At 38.0% G+C, this 26258-nt stretch overlaps 1 protein-coding gene across 3 annotated transcripts in view; it reads right to left on the bottom strand.

The window, feature by feature from the left end:
* NFKB1 (nuclear factor kappa B subunit 1) overlaps positions 1–26258 on the bottom strand; it is a 67564-nt gene that overhangs the window by 32539 nt on the left and 8767 nt on the right. For 2 of the 3 annotated variants that reach the window (XR_005932439.1, XM_041123644.1), the window contains exons 2-8: positions 22359–22411; positions 21135–21219; positions 13237–13277; positions 10529–10627; positions 3216–3364; positions 1512–1675; positions 571–729 (exon numbers count right to left, since the gene is read on the bottom strand). Coding sequence is in view for 2 of the 3 variants with exons in the window: in XM_041123644.1 (XP_040979578.1) it covers positions 571–729; positions 1512–1675; positions 3216–3364; positions 10529–10627; positions 13237–13277; positions 21135–21219; positions 22359–22403 (742 nt within the window). In the remaining variant the exon portion in view is untranslated. The remainder of the gene's footprint in view (positions 1–570; positions 730–1511; positions 1676–3215; positions 3365–10528; positions 10628–13236; positions 13278–21134; positions 21220–22358; positions 22412–26258) is intronic. The other variant, XM_030014563.2, reaches the window with a different exon arrangement.

Genomic DNA, 26258 nt, shown 5'->3' with positions numbered 1-26258 from the left:
TGAAGTGAAAAGATCCACTTAGAAAAAAGACAAATAAGACAAATAGAGGGATGTAACAGAAATATAAAAAATACTGATGAGTCTAAAGGAAATGGATTGAGAACTCTGGCTGTGTTATTCTCACAAAACAAGGACAAGCAGATGGCCAGCAAAACTGAAAGGTGTCAAATTCTCAACATGATTGAAGCATTTTTTCCTCGCATCTTTTGTGACAAGGCTTTGTCATAGAAAGCAACCGAGAACTCTGCAAAATTCAAGCACTTCTTATGAATATACATCAAGAATTCACAAAATCCTCATAACAACAGTGGCAGGATTAAACATGCTAACAGCAAAATAAAATCTTCCTTTATGGCTTACATCACCTTCTATTAAAAACCAGAATGATACCATGTGTACTTGGATAGACATGGGGCCAATTATCCATGGGCTACTTACTTGTTATTTATCAAATAACAGGCAAGCAGCTGGGCTAGATGAGTCTACGTATAGCACTATCTACATATCTTTTTTTGTATGTACAAAAGCTTGCCCCTTATTAAAAAAGTAATTAAAGCCAAATATACTTACTGCTGTCATATATTGCATCTGATATAACAGGATCAAGTTTCCGTGTGAAACTACCATTACTATCAGGAAGAAAGGCTGTAAACATAAGACGCACCACACTGAGATCCATTTCTTTAGTCTGCTGTACTGCTGCCTGACGAATAATTTCCCTTTCTCGTTCTGCAATCAATAAGTAGGCAGATGAATTAACACAAGGGGTAGGGGACCCATAACAAAACAGAGAGAGCATTTTCCAAACATTGCTATCAAAAGGCACTAATAGCAAGGAAATGTTTTCATTTAGTATCCATTGGCTTCTTTCTTTTTAAGCAGAGAGGATCAGCTATTCACAATATACTGCATTCATCTTGTAGTTTGTGCATCAGATATTATTTAAGATAAGGTATATAGTTAAGAGACATACAGAAAATGACTATTTTCTGGTCTCAATTTATAAAGGTTGTGAAAAGGACAAAGGCTGCCACTAAGGACACTTGAATGCCTGGTATTAGAGTGATAAAGAGAAGGCTGGCCCCTCTCTACAGTGCCTGAAAGCAACACAGACAACAGGTTTTACAGGGATATGGGTGAAATGCAGCTGAAAGAAACAGTATTCTCAAAAGAAGGCCCCTAAGCTATTTAAGGATATCATGTCTTGCAGCAATAATGCAAAATGACTCTATTTATCAGCTGATTAAACAGGGTAAGAGCAATGAAATACAGGTGCAGAGGTGGGTACAGGGAGCTATGGAAGGAAGCTGCTCCATTCTCATGTGCGTGTTGACAGCAAAGGCTCTTTGGGATACCCTAAAACATGTCAACAACACACCACCTCTTAAGACACATAGCCATAGGCTGTTTTCCTACCCAAGGCCTTTTTCTGGCTAAGAATCTGTTTTTCCAGAAGTTAAACTGGTTTTTAGTAAAAGACCTATTAAAACCAGGCCATCATTTCTACATACCAGTTAGCTGTCTGTCTCCACATCCTTCTGCCTGCAGATAGCCAAGTTCAGGATGCACCAGGAGTCCTGGGTTGTATCCTTTTTTACAAGCATCTATCATGCGTGTTTCCAGAGTTTCAAACACTTTCTTCTTTGTGACATGAAGTATTCCAAGATTTGCAAACCTGCCAAATTTTGATCAAGGGAAATAATGCTGCTCTTAATGCTTTATGCCAAACCTGCAGCAGGCAGTCTCCTTCTTACCAGAGGCAGCTACACAACTGAAGTCAATGGACAACTCTATAGGCTTACTTAGGTGCTCTTGAGGGCAAATTTTCCAGCAAGAAAAATTCAGCCAAGCTTACAAAACACGTAAAATGTGCACCATTATATGGCAGTGATCATATGGGTGCACAGCATTTTCCCATGGCGTAAGTAGTAATCTATTAGGTTTCAGACTTACATTGTGGAAGCAACTTACAAAACATTTGAAAACCTGGTTGTCACACTTGGTTTGCTCTGTCTTAGCAATGACATTAATAAGTCATTCCATATGGCTGTTACACAGAGCAACTGCTCAGAATAAGCTCCATCCGATCAAAATGATTTGGAGAGCAAGCTAAGAAGCTAAAAACAGTGCAACATTTTCCAGAGGAAATGTTTTAAGCAAGGCTCTGGATATTCAGCAAGACACTTCAGGTATCTATTTCAATGAAAACTTCCATAATACAAGATCTGCTTTTGTAAAAATCTCCTGGCACATTTAAAAATCAATTAGATCTGGAAGCACGAAAACAAGACAATAACTCAATTTTCATGTGGGTCAACTGAGGATAGGAAAGCTGTTGCTAAACATCTGATGAAAAACATGACAGGTTAGGAAACGAGCCAAACTTTTCAAGATGAAAAGGAGCATTTCAAATAAAGCTATTTAAATTGTTGTGCTTGGTAAAGTTAGTGCACTGGGCTTGGACATCAAAAGTTACAGTTTAAAAGAATCTCTCTCTCCCAACCTTCTCAGCTTTTTAACCTTCATCTTCTTCACCAACAAAGACATTCTTGAGATCACAGAACTGAAACTCACAGCCAGCATGAAACCTGATCTAAGCCTGAAAACGTAGACAGGAGCCTCAGCTCCATTTACTGATATAAACAATTATTCTTTTAATTTAAACAAGAACAGACCAACTACAATTTCACTACAATCCTACTGCTTTAAACTTAAAAAGTTTGACTCATTTAGTATTTTCATGTTTATACGTGTCTTGCATTAATTTAAAATTTACTAACCTTATTTTCTTAACGCTTTTCACTATATTCCTAATTGCAGACTTTAGCAAAAGTAAAATATTGATCAAAATGGTAACAAAAGCTTTTCTTCAGTAATTTTACAGTCCCTCTCTTTGATCGAAACTACTTACATTTTAAAGAATGGGCTTACAATACAAATTTGGACTGCACACCAGGAGATTGAAACTCTACAAATTCTAAGTGAAAATTATTTGCTTAAACCTATTTAGCTTGCTTAGGGCAAATTCTACAAAGGTAAACAGAAACCCCATTTATTCTTCTATTTAAGATACACACAAAACACAGATCAGAGCGTGAAGACTAGTGTTCCACTTAGCTGCCTCTTAGTAGTATTGCTTTGTATTGCTTCTTACAGTGTTTATACTTGGTTCTCTCTCTTTTAGCCCAGCTTTACAAATGAGTTGGCAGACTTACCCTACAACCATATCTTTAGGTCCTGCATTAACTGTGCATACTCCATCTTCACAAAATTTACCCACCAAGCTGTGAGCGTGTAAGTGGACATATTTCCCATTAGTAACTAACTGGACGATTACTTTTGCAGGTCCAACGTAATTGCAGATCTGTAAACAAATAAAAAAAATGTGGGATTGTTTGTTTGTTTTAATGGAACAAGTAATGATCCCAGTTGAGTATTTTCTGTCAGTTGAGTACAATCAAACTTAAATAGGAGAAATGTATATGCATTTCCTCATGAAACACAAACAACAAACTAACTGTACCAGATCATCACAAAGAAAAGCCAACACTTTTTTTGTAACTAAACTTGACATACAAATGGCAGGAGTAGTGATCAAAAAAAGTTAAGAAATAAAACAAAGCTAAAGGAAAGCAACCTTCTATTTCCCAAATCATGAATCTCAGTTTTACATTCTGGCCAGTCACTCCACATTGCTCTCCTTAAATTTCAATCAGTACATCAAATTCACAATACACATTGTTACATGTTAAGAAGCATACAGAAAATGCACGTATTTAACAAAAAACCCTACATTATTTTGCCCAATTTGAAAACACTTAAAAAAATTACTTTTAAATATTATGATTGTTTTAAAACATTTTGGTCTCATTGCAATGACTCTTCAGGTACAGATTTTAAAGTGAATTAATTCTATATTCATAGGTGTTTTGTTAGTTCAATATGCTAAATCAACATATATTACCCAGCCCACTACTTATTTCCCTTAAGTGTACGTGAGGATATATGCTAAATCCCCACCTAAGATTCTGCAGGACTGGAACTATGATAAACTGGGTGCATTAGTATAGCCAACTCTGGAAGACTACAAAGCTTTTTTTCCCCTTTTATAGATTCTAATCACCATACATTTTTTTAATAGCTTTTAAAATTGTGATGTCAAGTAATGCCTCAAAACCCCCTGTAAAATTACTAATAACATACCATATTGGTAAGTTATTTACTTTGCATAGTAATACTCTTCAAGTCAGTTATCAGTTACGCACCACTTTCAAATTATGCTGAATATAAAATTACTCCACTTTTAAAAAAGCAAACGTTACCTTCCCTTCCAATTCACTTAATTAACCCTTTTATCAATGCTGGTTTTTTTCCCTCCTCCTCTAATTTTTCTTCTAATTTGCCTTGGGCAAAGTTCTTTGTATTACAGCAGCTTATAGATCTAATCAACCAAGGTATTAAAGGATCACGATAAACATTAAAGTGATGAATCAGTGATGAACTGAATACTTAAGGATATATTGTTGATAAAATGCTGATAACCAGGGATTGCCACAATTTCACCACATTACTAAGTCCTGCTAGCTTCCTTCACTCCAGTTAACCCCTCTCTTGAACCCATTCCATCACAGCTGAAACACTCTGCATACGTACAATGCATGCCCTCCCCATCTTCCTATTCACTGCTAAAAGCAAGAAAAATCCCAACTATGAAAAAGCTGTTCCAGGAGGAACAGGTGTGCAAAAGTCCTCTCATTACTCACTGCCTGCTAGTTAACTATATAATACTGTATTAATGTGCATTTTACAAGCTGCAGCTTCTAAAATACAAAACACAGGGTACTCATGCTTCCCTCCTGTTCCCGAACTGCAATCCCTCCTGGACTGAAACAGTATAATAGAGAGATGTAGAATAATCACTGCTTCACCATTTCCACCGTTTACTAGCAGTGAGAAAATGCAGAGATCCCTACATAACTTTCACAAAGTCATCTGAAAATAAAAATTTTTGTGTTTGGTGCTACACGTCACCACTGCTAATACAATTAACTTTTCAAGAGGGGGGGGGCTTTTAAAAAATTATTTTCATTTTATCCCTCACTAAACAAGCCTTTTCCTGCTAAAAAGTTCCCAGCACATCTACAGCATTACATTCACTATGAGTAACATGCATGTTCTAGTATCATATCAGAAAAGTTCAAGACAATCCTTCATCAGCTGTAGAAACCACAGTGAAACTGTAGGTAGGACTGCTGCACGTCAAGGACTTTCCAGCCTCTGAAAGCAGAACATATAACTGCAGTGGTAACCAGATCACAATCTCCCCCTGTTACTCAGCTCAGCATGATCTTTGTAGTCTCTCTCAGGGGAAAAACAAGAGAGTTCTTAAAACGTAATACCTTATGTAGGTCATAAGGCAAGAAAGGACTATTTTTGTCATCCAGTCTGATGTCCTATGCTGCAAAGGCTACAGAATGTCCCTGAACTGTTTCCTACCTGTATTTATTATAGACAGGATTTCCTGCTTGATTTTGAGGCATCCAGGTTACCTCCATGCCCAGCAAAATAGCCTCAGTGGTTAAATATCATTATGTACCATAAATTAAAGTCTGAAATAATTTTTCAGTGTCTTTGAATCATTGGTGCCACAATTTCAGAATAACTTAAAATTTATTCTGACACTAAGATATACAAATAACTATCACATTTAACATAAGAACTTGAAAAACACCGTCAAAGGCATTAAAAGGTAGATGGTATATTACAATGCCGAGTATCTATAGAAACCTAAGGATTATGGTGTTGACACAAAATCATATGCTCAACACGAGAGGGAGATAGCATGTGGGTGCGGTACTGCTCAAAATCAGACCTGTGATCTGAAAAAATAGCTACTGAACTTCAAATTAAAGATAGGGGAGAAAAAAGAAAATAAGGAGTTCCTGGGAAGAGCATAGCTGTAATACTTGATTACATCCTGTACTGAAGCAGCATTCAATTGATCTAACCTGATAAAGTTAAAATGCTGCAGGCGCACATTTATCTGCTGCTTCTGTTTGAGAGAGATTTGTCTGAGAGATTAAAAGGACCCTGAGAACTTGAAATCGAGTCAATTTCAAAACAAGAGTTGAAAGTTTTTTCAGTTATTTCACATCCTCCTGCAATCCAGACCCCAGCCAATTTTTTTATAGTTTCTGAAACTTTACAAAAACTTCACAAGAACATTTTCCTACTTCAAAGATGTTTTTTCCAGTTACTCTACAAGCAAGAAGTGAAACCAACTGGTCAACGACAGAAAGCAAATGATGGAAAAGACCACGGCAAACCTACAAAGCCAGCAACTACAAAAATACCTATTTCTCTTTCTAATCACTTTGTTATAGCAACTATAGCCCCAATTCTGCTTAACCTTCAGAGTGTGAATAGTGCTGTCCTCAATACATGCATACAAAAAGCGTTCCATAGATGAGGCATCACTCACTCTTTATAAACAGTATGTTTTCACAGAGCAGCATCACTTTTTTTTCAGTTGCTAGTTTAAGACAAAATACTTCAGATGTGGTATGAGTTTTTTAGGCAACTGAATACTTAAAGGTCTAAGAATAAGCAATGTAATTCAAACCAATGGGAGCTGAAGATATTCTGATCCTCTGAACGTGAAGTCACTCTCATGCCAAAAATACAGAGTTAGGTGCTCTGCTTTAGGAGCCCAACTAAAGGGACTTGGTGCCCCATATTCAGCCAAATTAACAATAGCAGTAAAAAGCATATATATCACTGAATTTCACTTTGGCTGAATTTGGTGTAGTGCAGGTTTTTAAGAGGGGTGAAGATTTATAACAGAATGTCTGCTCATTCTTGTCTCATGTTTATTCCTTAATTCAGCTATTAAATGAATTTTTAACTTGTAATCAGCAAGCTACCACTCTATAATTTAATTCTTGTGGGGGTTGAAAAAGCAAACATGCTGCTCCCTTCTTTACCAAGAAGGCTCACCAACAAAGTAACTTGACTAATTTTCCATAAATTCCCCTCTTGAACTTGATGTGCTGAAATCCCCGATTTCAATAAGAACGCTTATCTCCAAATTGAGGTATAATTTAGTATAGCCCCAGGACATGACTGGATGGGCAGTTCTCCTGTTCTGGTGCCTGGATTCAGGACTGCCTAACTGGTATGCAGCTTCGATTCGCAAACTGAACTGCACAATGTCCAAATCCTTCGGCAGAGAGATGGTGCTCACTAGCTCGAGTACACCTCTGAGCAATCGGTTACTCAGTCTCTGGGCTGGAGCTAATTTACATCCAGCTAACAGAGAATAGGCAACTTGAGTTTGCAGCCACCCACGTAGATTTGCCCCCAAGGAGATGAAAATTCAGGACATTTCCTTCACACCACTATTTTCAGCAAATTCTTTTCACACCCAAAACTGGATCAAGTACTTCAGTGTAAAACATGAATATGCCTACGCTAACTTCAGTACGCAAGATCAGGACACACATGGTAAATGTGTAAGAAGGCCAGCGGAAATTTTCTGTGCAAGTTTTCTCACAATTTTTCAAATACATAAAACCAAGCAAATTATGAATAAAAAATTTAGTTAAGTAAGCTAGTGATAATATTAGACAATCCAGTTTGATTCTTTCTTCTTATACTATTGATTGTTTTTTCCCCTGGACAAAAAGCTAACGATGAATAAGCAGCTCAGGAGCTTTGTTTTCAACTGTTCTAGATAGCAACATTTTCTAGCGTTGTGCTACATACACTAAGCAGACAAAAATGAAATTGAAATGAAGAATTTTAGGTACCTTTCTACTGTAATCATGAAGCTTGTCATGAAATGTAACTTCATTATAACATGTTCAGTATCTACAACTTCTCTGCTCTCCATAACTACATGCAAAGTTACATAAAATCCTCTGAAAATGTCAGATGTTTTGTACATGATATTAGGATTACTGTTAGCAAAGACAGGGTTAAACAAAGCAATATAATTCCATAAACCATAAAGATTAATTAACCTAATTTTTTATATTCTAGAAAAATACTACTGTTATCTAGACTCCATTTGTCATGACTGTGGTGTTAAAACAAGAGGCTTTAAATCAATTCCACCTTGCTGGCCAGTGCAGATTTGTCTTAAGTGTAAATACTGGCATTGCAGAACCGCTACACTAACTCCTGACCTACACCATCTCCTAATATACTATACAGGAGGTGGTTAAATACGTAATTAACTACCAAAACACCTTGCTTAGAGACACAGCAAAGTCTTTAGCACTCCAGCCTTTAAAGGAAAGGTACATCTTGACATGTTCCAGCTCAGCTACAAGTTAGGGACTGGGTACAGGAAAAAAAAAAAGAGTCAATTTGAACAGTCCACATTATGCAAGAGGTCATATCAGATAAATGCATTTTCTTTCGGCCTTCAATCCACAATCCTATGAAAAGGGAGTAGGGAGACTCCAATGCCTTTTTGTGCACTGAAGATGCCTATTTTCAGGACATCCTGTGGTAGCTACTGGTAAATTACATCAGCCTTCTGTGCAGAGTTGGCCAAGTAGAAGAGAGATCCCAGTGTGAGCTGCACTGACGACACCATGGCCAAGGTTTAAAGATCTGTGACAAAACCTCCTTTTTACAGTACAGCCAAAGCTCATGCTACTGTCCTTTCACAGCACTGTGATCAATGGAGATTTTATGCTGAATGCCTTGGCACAAGAGAAAAAAAAACAACACAAACAAAAAACCAAAACCAAAAAAAAACCCAACGCAACAAAAAATAGCGATCTTCAATTGTGCTCACCTCAGTTACGACAAGGTGAGCACCCTTTGACAAAACACATAAGAGACTTACAGGAAAAGGTGTGAAACACTTCTGTCTTTACTGGCACAACTTGAATCAAGAACAGGCACTAACAAGCAATGGCCTTGAGGAATTTACTTGTTGTGTTCCCTTGCCAGCCTCTCCCAGCAGGTGTTGCCATGTGGGGATTTGTACTAGAAAAAACCCAGATGCACACAGTAGGACGCGAGGGAGGGAGGGGAAGGGACACGTACGTGTGTGTGTAAGTTTTAGATGAAATTAAAATCTGATCAATGAAAACAGAAGGTTTGATGGAAAGCCAAAGAACATTTTGCTTTCTAGTTTACTCACAGAGAAATTCCATTTCCTGTACAACTCCTCATTGTATAACTCCTTGTCATGCTATCGTGCGACCCATCGCACCTTTATAAAGTATCATTTGTATTATTATCAATACAGATTGAATTGGAATCTAAAGATCTGGCTCAATTGAGGTAAATTATTTTATATCCGAACATACCAGTGAAACATCATTTATTAGTTCATCATTACTGTCACAATAGGAAAGGGAAAAGCAAGTAGATCCTTTGCCCGGGCTAGTAATTTTTCACAGCAATTTTGCAAGGCTATATGAAATCAGCTTTCCCAGCCTCTTCTCAATTCGCAAGACTAACACCCTAGGCTATCTCAGCCAATGCTGATTATTTTCCACTGAGTCATGCTCATACTGATTCATTACGGAGATGCAACTGTTCCAAACTCCAGCCTTTCTCAAGAACTACAGAAGAACTACACTCATACCGCAGAGAAAGCTGAGGAGTGGCACACACCAAGACAGAGGCTGACTGCTTCCCGCTCTTCCCTCCCCTTCTCTCACCAGAACTAAAATACATTAACCCTGCTCCTCAGGAGACAGTCTCTAGTGTGATAGTTCAAAGAGGTAATGCAATACCAAGACTAAGACTTTCATTAAGTTAAAAAAAATACTGAATACATGATACACAGTGTATCTTTTCTCCCTTTCCATGGAAGAAGAATTTGCTGCAAGAACCATAGGCAAAGACAGTTCTTCTCTAATCCTAGAATGATTAATCACCACTGTTGTAATCTTCATATTGTGCTAGCACAGAAAGTTTCTTTGATTAACATCTTTGAATTTTTTCCAGGGGAAAAAAAGCCCCAAAAAACTTTCAGCAAACACCTGGACATGATGCTGCTCCTATTAAAATGAGAAGTTTTCCATTGACTTTAAAAGAATTAAGTCCCTAAGAACAGAGTATTCTAGAGATATTGAATAAGGAGTAACATGAACAGAAAAAGAAGGAAAACTTGCTAAATAGCACCTTAGAGTGAGGTGGAATAACTGACCAGACTCATGCTTTGCAATATGCTAGAAGTGGTGTAATTGAGCAGCTTAGGCCTTGCTTTATGCTAAAACTGCACCTTAAGGAAGAGCTCCATTAGTCTGCATGAGGGCAGTGAGGTGGTAGGTGCAGGAAAGCTTACTGCTCAGCTGCTGGCAGATAAATACGGTGCCAAAATAACTCCACAAATTTGAAGATGACTTCCTTTTCAACATCAATTACATTTTGAAAGTTGGGATTGAAATGCAGTCAGTTTTGAGTAATTTCATACAAATTTATGTTGATATGCAGTAAGGTCCTATACACATATATATGACACTTGCATTCAGTTTGCAAAATTGATGATTTATGGACTTACTTTGACCTGAGGGTATGATTTTTTGTTCTTTTCACTAGAAGCACCAGGAAGTCCACCATGTGAAGGCCCTTCGCATACGTATCGGAAACGAAACCCCCTCTGTGGAAATAACGGAAAAGAAACTTGAAAGCTGTTTGGAAACAAAACTTTTTTTTTTTTAAGTTGCACATGTGCACGTGAGCGCATGCGCACACACACACACAAGACTGGCCCAAACAGCCCACAGACAGAAAGAAAAGTTACAACTGTTCATCCCTGAAATGCTGTCTAAGTGCTGGTTAACAAAGCACCACTGAACTGTAGCCCTGGAGAAACTGTTCTATTCTCACTCTTAAATGTAACAGCAACCTGAAATTTTTCTTTCAGTAAGTGAAGATATTTTAAAGCAGAGATCTATTTACACTCTCAAAACAAGATAAAAATTAAAAGATAGAGAATGCAAGAGCAGATACTCTCTCCCATGATTGCTGCTAGGTAGAGAGAATTGAAGCCAATAACAATCAAGGAAGTCCAAAACATCATAAAGAAAAGGAAAGGAACGAAACACAAATGCTTCTTCCGGGAAGAGCGTGTGAAAGCTGTATCTCTGAGTGGAGCCCAGAAACAGCACAAAAGCTTCAGAGGACTTTGAATGGTTGGGTTTTCATCTCAGCTACATAAATAGATGTCTGAATATACTTTAGGGAACTGCAGGATATTACCAACCACTCTAGAGTACAGCTGTCCATTTATTCCATTTTTATTTATAGGAAATAACATCCCTTTTACAGGGTAATCTAAGGCACAAAAGATGCAACTCTTAAGCAAATGTATTTGGAACTCTAACTCTACTTAACTATATTATTTCATGGGGCCCCCCAACGTTGAATACTTTCAGATCTACTCCCCAGGCCTGCAGTTTCTGGCAAAATCCCCGTCTTATATAGGGCTCCCAATGTCTGTCCAAACAGCACCAGTTAGTGTTGTATACTTCATCAAGAACCATTCAGCTTCTTTCTAATAGTAGACAACTCTGAATTCAAAGTCTGTATTAGCCGACAGTAAACAACCTGGTTCAAAAACTACTCTGTAATCATTAGCTTCAACACCTATCTCACTAAAGCCTTTAAAGTTTAAAAACTTGCTTCCCAGGCAAATGTAAAGATCTGACTTTTATTCAGATATTGACCAGACAATGCAATTCATCTTTAAGCATGTATTTGCCTTCCTACGGTGAACCGAGTGACCGAGTGTATTGCAAGTGAAGTGCCCAGCTATGATGAGCTTGAACTTAAATTGTCCAAAAGGCAAAGCAACCTCTGCAGTCACTACACATGAGATGACCCAGTCTCTCTTCACCTCTATACCTTCGATCCAACACATCCAGCAGTCATCTGTGTGGCCTTCCCCAGTCTATTGCCCTTGCTATCCTAGCCATGTTTTCACACATACAGTCTTACACCCCCCAGCTGTCTCTTTGCTCTAAAAATGACCACAAGCACAGCACCCTGCTAATGGATCACCCTCATCACCCTGTTATAAACCATTACCCAGCTTGCCACATGGGTCCTCCACTACAGGAGCTGCTTGCTGAGAAGTCATGCATGGAAACACTGGTTTCTCCTTAGGTACTGCACACTGTAGGCTCCATCATGCAAAGACACAGCCTGATTTGGCATGAACTAAAACAACAAGGAAGAGGCAGTGTATTCTCCCAAGAGTTCACACTATGCTGCTGCTTCACCTATGACCACAAAGTGCCCCTATTCCTGGAGGGATGCTCCCTCATAAAAATATCTTTGGTGTGTGGCTGAAACAAATGTTCTCTACCACCTCCTACCAGAAGGACTGGATTGCAGCATGCTTCTGCAGAAGACCAAGAAGAGGATGGAACAGCTTTTAGTCAGCCTCTTCCGCAGTACTTAACAGCTCCATAAGGTAGGATTCCATGCAACTGATCAGGAGGGGCAGGAAAGGGGTCTCCATACTGTAATAGCTTCAGGAAGAATACTTGCAATTGCTGATGCCACCAGTTAAAGGGATACAATACCCTGGCATACTTGAGGGCAACCTTCACCCAGAAATTACTTTGTACATCAGTTGCATGAAAACTAACCAGTGCACTGGGATGACTTTCATACTGTCAGAGGAGCGTAAGTAAGCGTTTGCTACAGTCACAAAAAAAGTTACATTCAAGTATTTATTTTCATTTTTTGGGGGTTATTCAAAACAGCCAATTGTGACAAATCTCAAAGGACAACAGAATTTCTTTACTATGACAAAGCACAAGTCAAAAGTTCCTGTGACTTGGGAACAGAATGAAATGTTTTTATTTTTTCTTTCATATGTTTCAAGAAACATGAAACAAATTCTAAAACCCTTCCATGTTTGGTCTAATCGTTTACATTTCAAAATACTGGGATACTGTAAAAATCACTTCTAAGATGAAGAGTCTATACTTAGCAAGACGTTTTTTTTAATACCCTCAGGTATTTTTTTGTCTTATGACACTTCCAGAGAGACACAAAGATGAAAACAGAACAAAACAGGAAACGATTTAACTACAAAAGTGACAGGAAAAACTGCTCATGGTTAAGTGCCACATTTATTATGAGAGTTCAACATCTTCAATACTCTTTTTTTTCTCATCTTAAGTCATAATTTTATTCAAAGCTGAATATGCTGACATAGCTACCTTAAAGACTTTCAAAATGTAGTGTTCTTCTTACCTGTTTTGGCTGTTCTATGATTTGAAGATATGGTCCATCTGCTAACATAAAAGAAAGAAAAGTCATAACAGAAATTATAGTTCTATTACTATGATGTGTAAGTTGCAGGAGTAAAATTGATGTTCTTGAATGTCTTGAGATAAAATTTTTGAAAGCACCTAAGCATCTTCGGAATTTAAATTTTAATAAATAATTTAATCACTTGGCAGTCTGTCATTTCTAACATTCCCTAAGACCAGTGGAGTAAGAAGGGAAGTATTAACTCAAAAAAGTTATTTTAGCTCAGAAGGCCTAAATGGGCAACTCTGATGACTCAGTTAAGACTCAAGGGTGAATAAGAACAGGATCCTCTCCTTGCCACTGACAAACAGCCTGGCCTTCCTGAGCTAAGGTTAACTTTTGTACTTAAACCCCTTGGGCTCTAAAGACTATACTCACAAGCTTTTGGCCCTAGGGCTTCCTACTGAATAGGTGCTTTTGAAAGTCTAGAGACAGCCAATGGGAAGCTCTGAGGTATGGGAATATAGGAGGAATTTAAGCTGTCTCAACATGCCCCAACAGTCAGAACTGCTTTAAAAAAAACCCCTGGAATTGAGGAGACTAAACAATTTACATTCTTTTAATAATTTCAGATACACTTTTAAATATACTGGTGCCTCTAAAAACACTGAACACACTCTATTTCAGATGCAGACTCTATAATGAGATCCATCTTTGAGCATGATGCCAATACATAGGATTAAGTTCTATTAAAATTGTATTTGTATTTTCAAAGAAGGCTTCCTTAACCAACTTTCAGTCTTGCACCACTCCCTGAACAGTGGCTAACTTCATACCATAAACCTAATTCAAAGTTCACCAGTTTAAACAGCCTTTGAGCAGGCCCTAAAATCCAACAAGTACTCAGTGCCACCAAAGTTAAGAATTCATCACCCGATCAAAGCTTAGCTCCAACTCTGATCGTTTAGATTATTTACATGGAGAAGGAAAGCTTTCTAGGTGGATGGCTGTGAAATACCTCTTAAAATGCAAGCCAATCCTGAATCTGAAAATGACAGTTCTGAGAGGTATGATTTCTTCCCTGCCTCTTGCTAAGCAGAGAAGATGATTCAGATTTCAATGCTAAAAATTCAATTGTTACCAAAGCAGATCCCAAATGAGAGCTTCACTGTGAATACCTACACAATATTTTGCCAGCTATATTCCTGTTGGAATTATGTATCATCGTTTACTCTTATTAAAGATATAAATGCTAAGGAATCAAGCAAGCTCACTGGGACACATGAAACCTCCAAAGCAGACAAGCCACAGCTATGTGGCAGAGCCTGCAAGCACATAAAGCATACCATGCCCTGCCAACATGCAGGTGCGATCTGCCTCTGAACAACTGCACCATCTGCAAGTACCATGTCATACAGCTACCTCAACTAGGTAGTACTTGGCTTCAGCACAGAGCTACATACTTGCATCAACTTTAATTTGCCAATAGGCCTAAAGTTCACTGATAATTAAAAATGGCAGAGGATTCATTAATTTATAGTTTGTAGTATGAATATATGCATCCTTCTCAGCTCCTCAATACAGCTTCACTTTAATAAAACAGACCTTCGTGTTTTTAGTTAGCACAGGTCTTAACTAAACAGGCTTCTCTCAATATTAAAGTTTTGATAAATATGCTAATAGATGGAATTAGTATTTTGCTGTTGAAGGTAGCTGACTCAGCAACTGAATTAGCTTCATGCCAAAGTTACATTGCAAATGCCGGTGACAACCATTTCCCATATAAAGATCATTTATTTCCCAAGTCCAACACTCTTCCTGTGAAAAAGTAAACAGTGCTACAATTAAAATCTTCAACTCATACAAAACAATTGCCCCAAGACCATATACACATCATCTTACATTAGAAAGCATGAAAAGCAGTTTGGACCTCAAAAACTTTAAAAGATGTAGAGTAATATTTAGATTTGGTGTGGTTTTATGTTTCAGTTTTTGCCTCTAACATGGAGTCAAGATGAGTCGAGCTGGGTTTAATCATTGTATCAGCACTTAAATTTAAGACCTCTGTTCACAGACCTCTAACCCTTGTCATGCTTTAGGCATCTAAAATTTTATACTTTAACAATCGAGAAGCCTTGTATCTTCTGCGCACTGGCAGAAATAATGGACCTAAAATACAACTGTGTAGTTCAACTTTCAACCAAGCCTCCAGGGCAGGATCTGCCAAGTAATTGTTCTTTGGCTGTTCTCCCCTTAGGAATTCATTTTCAAGGCATATACGTTGGGTTAGTATCAGCACAAAATACTACTGCTTTCTCTTAAACATTAGCCAGAAAAGGAAGTACTCTTTTATCCAACAACTAAGTGGCTGCAGCAGTCCCTCAGGATGCAGCAGACCCAGGTTCCAACTTTTCCTCAACATAAGGAAATTCAAACTCCTAAGAGAGGGTTATACACTATATTGGCATATTGGAAAGCTCAAGGCAAATTCTTTGTACTGCTGAAGTGGTTTCACCTTGCATGGCATTTGTGAAAACTCAGGAAAATTGAAAACTTTGGACTGTGGTTCTTATGCCCCCTTGGGAAAAAGCTTATAAAAAGCATACAAAATATATAAAAAGCATACCGATACAAAAAATCAACATATCTTACATACTAATACTAGGAAAGTGCAAAAAAGGTGCAGTGTAAATGTACAAAGGCAAACCAGATGTCTGTTATCATTAATCCAGGTTATATAAATCATATACCAATGTATTTAAAACAAAGTTTTTGAGGTCTTATTTTAACCTTTGGGTTTTGTGACTAAACACTTTTTTTACAATGACTAATTCTGGTGTAACATCTGAACCAGATGCAAGTAACAGTACAGAGAAGGCACTCTAACGCAAGGCACTTAATTACATCTGAAATGCTATTTAAAAATAAAGCAGCAATATTCAAGGTAACTTCCAAGTATAAATGGCATATTATTTTGACTATAAAAAGGATTTTACTTAGCAAAAGGTCTCACACAGCTGTCTTCACTAAACTCTGAATACTTCCCAGAAGTACATTAGACAGCCTAACATTGGCTGCGTGTGGTTCCTTCTTTTTCTCTCTCTCATTCTTTCCCATGAGGAAAAGAAAAGATGTTTAGTGTTTTGCACAGGGAAGTTTTTAACATTTCGTTTCTATTAGTAGGCATGTCTGGTCTAAGCAGATAAACAGCAGGAATGTGAAGATGTACACCTTGTAAGAGGAACTAACAATGACGAGATTTGTGATGATCTTTTGCACCTCTGCTCTATGCTGGAAAGTTGCTTGCTCTAAGTTCTTGTTTAACAAGCAACCCCCTTTTAAGTGTTAAACAACCACAAGAAGGAATGCTACTTAATGCATAACTTGAATTCTACTTTTGCCCTACAGAGAGGCTGAAGTGGCAACCAGTCATGGAGCTGGCCTCTATGCAGGGATGACTCTCAGAGTTGCCAAGAGCCAAGTTTTGACATGAGCACTCCTCACTATTTTCCTGGCACTGCTGCAGTCAGGAGGGCTAAGAACTGCAACTAAAACATGCAGTCCTCCAGCCTGGAGCGGGTTTGGTGCAGACTGCCACATCCTGGGTATGCTTCAGTGCTTCCTTTTCTGTCTTCTCGCCTTGGTTGCCACAGACCAACTCGCATCCCACTGCCTCCCCTCCACCCTGAGTCACAGTCCCACTTCCCCACATCTTCTTCAACTGCTACGTTTCTTCATTTTCCTTCCTGCCTGAGTCAGAGGCCCTCCTGCATCTTGACACTCCCACCACTTACATTCTTTCTTCCTCTTGACAGGCCTCACCCTGCACACACACTTCCCAAAGAAGAACCCATCTTAGGCTCCCTCTTGGTTCCTTCCTCCCATCACAGCAAAGTCAAGAAAAAAGGGTTCTGTGAGGCTGGTGGGATATCCCTGCAAGTCTGGCAGCACTGTAGGACTAGTTGTGTCCTTTATCTAACAGCTTACCTAGTACCTGAAGTCATTCAATTTAACCTGCAACCAGCTGTGGCCAAGTCCCCCCCTCACCTCCTCTCTGTTAGTGGGTCCTCCAGAACAGGCCTCTCACCCTTGTAATTGTGTGCTGTTTTGCTCGTGAACATGGATGAAAATGCTCATAGCCTCTAGGTTTTGATTGTTAAATCAAACACTAACCCTCTTGTATCCATCCTGGCAGTGGTACCTTGCTGCTAAAAGCTCAGACTCTGTATCAAGCCTCTTACCCTTCCTGAAGGCCTATCGTAGCATTTGTATGTCCTCTCTCTCAGGGATTCACCCGCGCAGGAACCCTATTGCATCTCAGCTCTGCGGTGTTCAAAGCATGATGTTTAAAGCAAGCAGCACAGGGGCTTTGCTTAACCTCTCTCTTCCCTCAGGTCACTCTTCAAAATACAAGCACAGAAGATCTAGAAAAAACACTAGAAGCAGCATGCAAGTCAGCTCTTGCTTCTGAGGATTAGGGCCACTGCTATGGGACAGGGAAAATGAACGCTTATCTAATTTTTGGTGATAGTCAGGCTTCCTTGAATCTCTAACATTATCTCTCTCAGAAAAAATATGAAATAAAGTTCTTTATAAGTGCTTTGTTTTTCCCTCTATGCCCTTCTCATTTTTCAACACCAAGCATCACAGAGGGTTGGGCAGAGAAGGTTAAAGAAATACCAGAAAACTGTAATTTTAGCAGTCTCCAGGCAATACTGTTCAGCTGCTGATGGCCCCGCTTCAACTTCACAGCCTTAAAAACGCAACACCTTAATGCCAACAACTAGTTAGACCGGAGCCCCTAAACCCCAAAACAATTAACCAGTTCCCAAAACCATCTCTAACTGGCACACAGATTGGTACATTACATGGTTGTAGATGGCCTTGTATAAGCAGGAGGAAGTAAGAAACACCCAAAATTATAAAACACTTTGCATAGAGCTCTGCCCATTTCCTCCCCAATTTAAGGCATCACTTTGTCCCTCCACAGTGGACATTACACTGATGCGTATCTGCTTTTACACTGCCTAAATACATGCCACAGATAATGATCCATTCCATCCCCGATGCCACTGAGGATTAGTACCTAACTCCCAAAGGCAGGATACTTCCCAATGAGACAAAGAAGAGGCTGACTTTGTGACATACTGCCTTTGCTGCTGGTGGTGTTTTAAACACACAGCTCAGTCCTGCAGTTTGCACTGTTATGGCACTTGTTATAGATACATCCTTTTGTCACCAAAGGCACACAGAGATTACTTCTCTTTCTAGATTTAGATGTAAATGTAGAACTTGAACCACGTAACTACCTACTACAGCTTTAGAGCCAAAATAACCAAGCCTAATTTTCACTTAAAACTGGCATAAATGAGATAGAAAAAGAAGCAAGCAAAGACACTTGAGCACTGACAACCTCATGGAGAAAATCCTTGTCCCAACATTTCAAACATTTTCTACTGTTACTGTAAATATTAACATAACAGCAGAACATCTATCATCAGAAAGTCCCCAAATTCCCCTGCTATTTGTTGATTCAGCTATGCTGGCATGATACAGCCATCCACAGTTATATATTAAACCTGCCTACCAGTGTAATAAGTCTGACATTGTGCATTTATGAATGCACAGACTGAAAGGTGTAGGCACCACATCAAATCATGAGGAACAATTAATGTCTTTGGTTCTTTCTGTTTAAATCACCCAACTGTCCCAGAGGAAAATCCTTTTTAGAACACTTCTCAGTTAGAAGTACTTTTGGAAAATCCCACATGAATTTTTAACTGACCTTGCTCTGTAGAAAGAAATCATTAGTTCCTCTTTGGAAACAAGCATAATATATAAATTATTATATCACCTTGTAACTGAAGAGCTAGTCCATAGTAATGACACAACATAGTTTCAAGCAGGGGTGAAAGTAAGCATTATAGTGATACTACTCAAGAAACAAAATCACTATGGCATCATGAGATGCCATTGAAATGATCAACCTTTTCTAAAACTTATGATTAACTTTTTGTTTGTGTAACTTGAAACCCATGATCCTTTATTAAATCCCATTTTCTACAGAGGGAACTTGCTACCTATAGTGCAGCAGTAGACAACAGCAATGCCACTAAAAAAGAAAAAAAAAAGAAAAAAAAAAAAAGGCCTTTTCTAAGCAGTTTTGCAAATTAAGGATAGAGCTAGACTTAGCCCAGTAGGAGTCTTCCGTGACTGCAGAACTCAGTGAATTCTTGACTCCCCCATATGGCTTTAAAAACAGCTGTTTTCTAGTTTAGACAGGACATAGATATCTGAAAATCAGTTTTATATCTCTGAATAATTTGTATGGAATGAGTCTGGCATAAGGAGAACAGAGTAAGCTTAAAAGATACATGTAAGAGATATCATTATGGGGAAATCAAAATTCCAATAACCTTATTAGTTCCACAGAAACTCTGGGGGAACAGTGAAAAAAAACCCTTGGTATACAATGCACAAGTCCTTTAATCCTACACAGATGAATCTTACTGAACAATTTTATGTGCCTTAATAAAAACACACTGCAAACAAATGATTGCAACATTAATTTGTTGGATGCTTGTCCATATTTGTCAAGAGCTTTGCTCATCAGAACATTTTATCTTGAAACAAAATTATCTGTACCATATGTGTTTCTTGATCCTTCCTCGCTACTATTCAGTCAAGAAAACTGAAGAATGGTTTAAACCAGGAAACACTGAAACAGTAAGCATGCCTTAATTTTTATTTTTAAATCAGCATTTATTGTTACTTTAGGGTGGAAGTTTACCTATGAAGTAAAAAGCCAATTGCTTTTTTCATTCTACCCTTCACACCTTCACTGCTGCCAAGTGTATCAAATATTGCAAACAGAAGTGATTTGCATTTTCAATGAAAGAAAGCAATCTGCAATACAGAAGATACCAGCTACATCTTGATACAACAGAGTCAAACAGATCAACAACAGAAAGCTTTCATGTTAAAAGACATTAATAGCTATACTGGAGATATATAGATTGAGAAAAACCTCATACACTTAAATAAATTTTTATTTCCTTCCTCCTTTCATATCAGCTATTCTAATAAACAAAGCAGGAGAAACAGAGTTTTCTAAATTCAAGCAAGAAGTAATACTTATAAAGAAATTTAATCAGCAAAACCAGACCAAGGTTGATCAAGCAGCTAATACTGGCTGAGGTATAACACGCTTCTATTTGACATTCCTGTTCTGGAACAATACTGGAAGAACTGTGTATCAGACCTTTGCAGGATACTATTTGCTTATTTTCAGCAGTTGGTTGCAAAATTTGACTCTGAACTTTCAAACTAGTGTTATTATTCAGGAAATTGTCAGGTACTTTTAATACCAGACTGCCACTTTACAGGAAACAGAGAAGTCACCAAGAAGGAAAAACAGATTCAAATGACACAGGAAGTTGAACATATTCTGTGTCTTATTAGTGAAAAACAAGCACCTTAAGAATTATTACAACAAATGAAACACTGTTCAAAAGAAAAAAAAAAGTACATGTTGCACTCTGCAAGCTGGCAATACAAACATGTAGGTCACTGAAGATGCAAATTTAGAAAAAAAAAAACCAAAATAATTTAAAAAACAGGTAACTCAAAGCTCTTTGGTCACTCAAACCATTTCACTAATTGAAACTTTCAGCTTCTGTACAAGCCAAAAGAAAATCAGATTTGCCTCCCTGTTGAAAGTTTCATGAGGGTAAGAAAGAGATGCATAAAGGTGTAATAAAAAGCCTAGTTGACAACTTTGGGATATAGTATTATGAAATACAAGAGTGTAAACAAAAAAGCCGCTAAAAAGAACTCCACAAAAGAACAAACAAAGAAACAGCAGGACAATGGCACAATCAAATAGCAATGGTTCCTACCTGTTCGTAGTGGTAAGTCTGAAGTGATGTAATTTGTATTATTAAATAATGCATTCATTCCCATGAACTGGTCCATTGCAAACATCTATATTGAAAGAAAATATACTCTTCATTACTACATATATACATAATTTCATAAAGCATCTATCAGCAAAGAATTTCAAAGTTCTCTGCAAATACTGAGACTGCAAACACCCTGGTGCATTATGTAAACATTTTATATCTACTTTATTTTTGCTGGCAACAGCAGTGCAAGCAAAGCTGATAGTACTGACCAAGTTTCACCAGTATCATGAGACTGCACTGAGCTCAGCCCAGTTTCTAAGCATACATTTTGCTTACATGCACTAGCAACTATATACTCAAAAGAGCTTATATGGTAAATTCTGAAAATCTGACACTAGATGTCTTGCCCAAGGCCTTGCTGAGAACTTGTGAGTTTTCATTTCTACTTCTGTGATTAAACCCCACCAGACTACATTCCTTATGTAAATATATTTACAAGCTCTAATGCAAGAAAACACTATATACAGCTTAAAGTTTAATTTTTTTTTTTTAATACTGACATGTCTTAACTCAGTGTAATTGTCATCAGGTATAAATCTACCTTCTTCCAAAGTGGAGCAAGCATAAAGGAAAAAATAGTTTCTTTTTGGAAGTTAAGGTGGGTAGAAATGATTTGTTCTTCACTCAGACTTTTCACTCAAGCACTATTCTCACAATTCAAATGAATCATGAAATAACCTAATGAGATCAGGAAGAGCTTCTGAAGAGCTAGGCCTACTGATCTGTGCGAGTGAAGGAACATTTTAGTCATCAATGTCAATGCAAATTTCACAAAAAATTATATAAAGGGGCCTTTTAGGGCATAAGGGGCATTATTTTCAGATAAAGTCCAATGTCCACCACAGAAGAAATTTCAGAGCAAGTGTCACAGGCAGACAGGGCATAAAAATGAGAACTTTTTCAATTGCTTCTTTCAGCAGGCCTAGCTTTCCTTTTCATTTCAGCCATTTCTCCAGTGGCAAGGCACTTTACAGGTCACATAAATACCTCAGAGAAAAAAACCCTAGATTTCCCCAGACCTGATTACTACCAATAGCTAGAATGCTTTTGCATCTCCATGTTGTTAAGCCTAGGAAATGACAGGAGAATACAAGAGGAAGACAAAACAGAGAACTAGGAGAGAATACGGGGATACTGAAAGTACACAAATCCACTTACCTGAGGATCAGACACTCCCATAATATAGGAATCTTCTCCTGCCATTTTAAGTCCTGAAACACAAAAACATGATCAGAACTCTCATTTTTTTCAATGTACAGCAATAGAGAAACTCGAAAAACGTTGGAGTTAAAAGCCCCATCTCTGACCCTTCTTATTCTACTCATAAAGTTAATGATTTATAAAATACTCTTAAAATTCCTCAGTATTTGAAAGGGGCAGGCTAAGGACAGGATAGGGTCTTGGCACTCACAACTCAGTGCTGACAACGACAATTATGGGTGTACAACACACCTAACCCTCCTTCACAGGTCTACATATAAATGCTGGACACTGGGTAAGATTAGCCTGGCTTAGTTTTCCTGGGGCCAGCAGCAAGCCAGTAGCAGAGCCTGGAAATTTTCTTAGGAATTTATTAGGTCTATTATAAATAGAAACAGAATAAATAGAAACAGAAGATAGAAACATGTCACTGGCCCTCATATTCCACCACAGTGAACATGAGCCATGTTTTCCAGCAAAGCAAAGTGAACTGTGAAAACCTGCTGCCCTATGAAAGGCAGTAGCAAGCGATCAGTAAACCAGTAAAGAAAAACTGAATCACCATGTACCTTCTACAGGAAGTAGAAAGGCAAATATCAAAAAGAATATTGGAATACTTGGGTAGTTCAGTTTGATGGAGGCTCAATTCAGCTTGTTAACAAGCTCCAAAGACAACATATAGCCACCCATCCCATGCAAGTACAAAACGAAAGAAAATTTTAAGTGGAGAAATAGGAGACACTTAATACCCCGATGACTTCCAGGAAATAGGGTCCATGAGGATAAAATTATTTTTTTACCTAGAAATAAAAATACTCACCTGTTTGTAATTCAATTTTAGAGATAAATATTTACTGAGCAATATGTATTTGTAGTATTTGGGCAAATATCAAATAACTGGTCATAGGATTTCAGCCAAAAATGAGTAACAGATATAACAAGCAGCCACAGTCACCCATGCTGTACTTCATCACCTAATACATTAGGATTTCAGCAATATAAAAAATACCAGTTGATCACATTATCTCACAGGCACATTCTGCAAAGCATTATTTTCATCAATAACTTGCTACTGTTATTATTAATCTTTACGGGAAAAAGTCAATATACAAGGCATAACAAAACCTTCAGCATACAACAAAATTTATTAAGATGATTTTATTTGACATTCTGTTCCATAGAAAGAATGTAACTCTCATCACCAATTGACAAGTTACTGAAATCACTGAAACAACTGTAATTTAGTTTTTGGCAAACACTTCCCAGTTAAAGGTGTAGATATTACAGAAAACAATCTCAAGACCTCAACAGCCAACATTTTTTAGGAAGCGTTGGAAAATACCCACCCTGCTGATGCACACTGATTAGGTAACTGTGAGTGCAAATGCCAGATTTCTTCTGCATAAACGGAATAAAAACTGGTCCTAAAAGTCTTGTTTTGTGTTCTCTCATATTTAATCACTATTTCATGAGTCACATATGCAAAACTGTGTTCCAAAATACCTAAAGGACCTAGATAACACAATAAATATGCTTGTTCAGAAAAAAAAAAAAAAAGACTCTGAGGAGCTAATATGAATAGCATCTGCCCACTTGCCTGTTTGCTAAATGTATACTTCTTTGCAAAACTTTCAAACACAGCATCTCACAGCTTTTTCTGTAAGGCCAACAGGATAAATTTAACAGCATGTTCTATCATCTTAGCCCTATTCTAGTTTCTCAGACTGCACCACTCTCACTCCAGCAGAACTCTGTGGGAGAAGGGCAGTTCTCACACCTGCTACGCTTCCTGGTCAAATTTACAGTTCTACAATACATGACTTCAACAAAGTGGAAAAATACTGCAGGGGCAGTATTTCTGAAAACTTTTCATTTAAAGTACTTTGATATAAAAAGCAGAATCCATACAGAAATAGAACCTACGTCTATCTGAATCAGTGCTTCAATTTCACCTGATCAAAATGGTCATTTCTGGCTTTTTGACTGATGCAATGAACAATGTCATGAGAGCAAAGCATGTCATTAAAGACGAACGTTACACTCAGAAGCAGCAAGGTAACTACCCACATACTACCCAGCTGCTGTAAGTATGTACTAATGAATTTCTAACCAGGTATTAAACACAATGTCACTAGCACCAAAAGCACAGGTGTCTCTCGAGATCTTTTGTGTTCAACAGGCAGTTGCAGTGTTTGGGGGAGTCGTTAAAGACATTCTCCCTGGCTTGAATGCTAAGCCAGTTTATTGTAAACACACAATGATTTAGATATGCAAACATATGCCTTTGTGTATGTAAACTGACACTTGATTGCTTTTTCAGGGCTTAGACAAAAATTAACCCATCAGTTTAAAATGACCCCTCTAAATGACTGAAAACACTCTCAGTTTCACTGTATGTTTTGTTCTCTTTCAAAGCCAAAAGACAAAAACGTTGTGGGAGCCCTACTGTCAAAATAGGATTTGTATCCTTGGAATTTATTTAGTTAACAAATCCCTAAGCTTCCTCTTACAAGAAAATCAGGGCAAATCCAAGGAGTCAATAACATGATTAAAAACCAAAAAGATACTTGCAGAAAAACGAACCCTAACATTAATTGTATGACTTTTAATTGGCCTCTTCCCTTATTGCTTGAGTTTCTAAGCACCCTTCCTACATGCATTAAGTGGTAAGATTAGCATCTACCACGAGTAGTTTTGTTCATTGCCTCCTTGCATGAGCTGTATTTTGGGGCAGAGACTGTTTTTATCCAAGCTGTATTTGCTGCTATATGCATCTTAGTCAAGTCAAGTCAAAACCACCTCTCTCTCATTGGAAGATGATGGGGATTAAAATTGTTTTGTGGAAGCTCGTGTTGCCATATATGCCTGCTTCTCACATAATCTCCGACTCCCACAAACTGTACTGCAAACTTACATCTACAATAAAGAAATACCCCTACACCTGCAGACCACAATCAACCACGACACACTCCACCATGGAGATTGTCTGAAGTCTTTCAGATAACAGGGCACAGGAAACTGAACATTTCAACTCATGGTATTTTTTAGTGTGAAAATTCAAAGGTGGGTGAAGGAACATCATTTAGCTCCTAGCGCAATGGGAAAATGTAAAATCCAGCTAAGGTTGTCCAAAACCACACAGCTGTGCCTACCGAGGGACTGTAAGTGTGTATGCATGTGCACATGCATATGTGTGCCGTATTCCTTTCTGCCCACAGCGGGTCAGTTGCCATTGTGAAAAAGGTTAAAAAAAAAAGAGAAAAAGAAAAAACCTAGGAAGATATATATACATATATGGAATATGATGGGGTTGCACAAACCAACCAAGCAAACATAATGGCAGTTACTTTGCATCACTACTCCTCCTTAATAACCAAATAATACCAGGTACAAGTAGGCACAGCTGGAAGAGCACGAGTTCATTTATTGTATTCTGAATATTTGTTTTAAAGCTTCAAAAGGATCAGGCATTTAAAATGGAAACAGCATAATTAATGTAGGAATGCTCTCATCCAGGAACAAGAATTCTCATTTCTGTTTATCTTGATCATTTGATTTCAGATCTCTCTCCTGCTGTTCACCAACATCCACTGCGTGTAATTACCTTCTAAAACCAAAGATGTTTCTCTAACCAACTTTTTTTAGCCCCTTGATTTTCTGGAGCCCAGATCCTTCCCTCTACTGTTCCTCTTCAACTTTCCAGCCTGAATTTTAAAAATGAGGTAAACCATTTTCCTCTTTGATACCAGTATCCAATCCAATACCTACAAACAGGGAATGGGACTTCTTCCTATTACCTTTCTACAGACAAGCATAACTTGATGCAAATTTCATCACCTATGAGGAATCAAGCTTTAA

Source organism: Aquila chrysaetos, chromosome 1, assembly GCF_900496995.4.
Source record: "Aquila chrysaetos chrysaetos chromosome 1, bAquChr1.4, whole genome shotgun sequence".
NCBI lineage: Eukaryota > Metazoa > Chordata > Aves > Accipitriformes > Accipitridae > Aquila > Aquila chrysaetos.
Note: the sequence above shows the minus strand (reverse complement) of the source record. Positions and strands in the feature narration are given on the sequence as shown.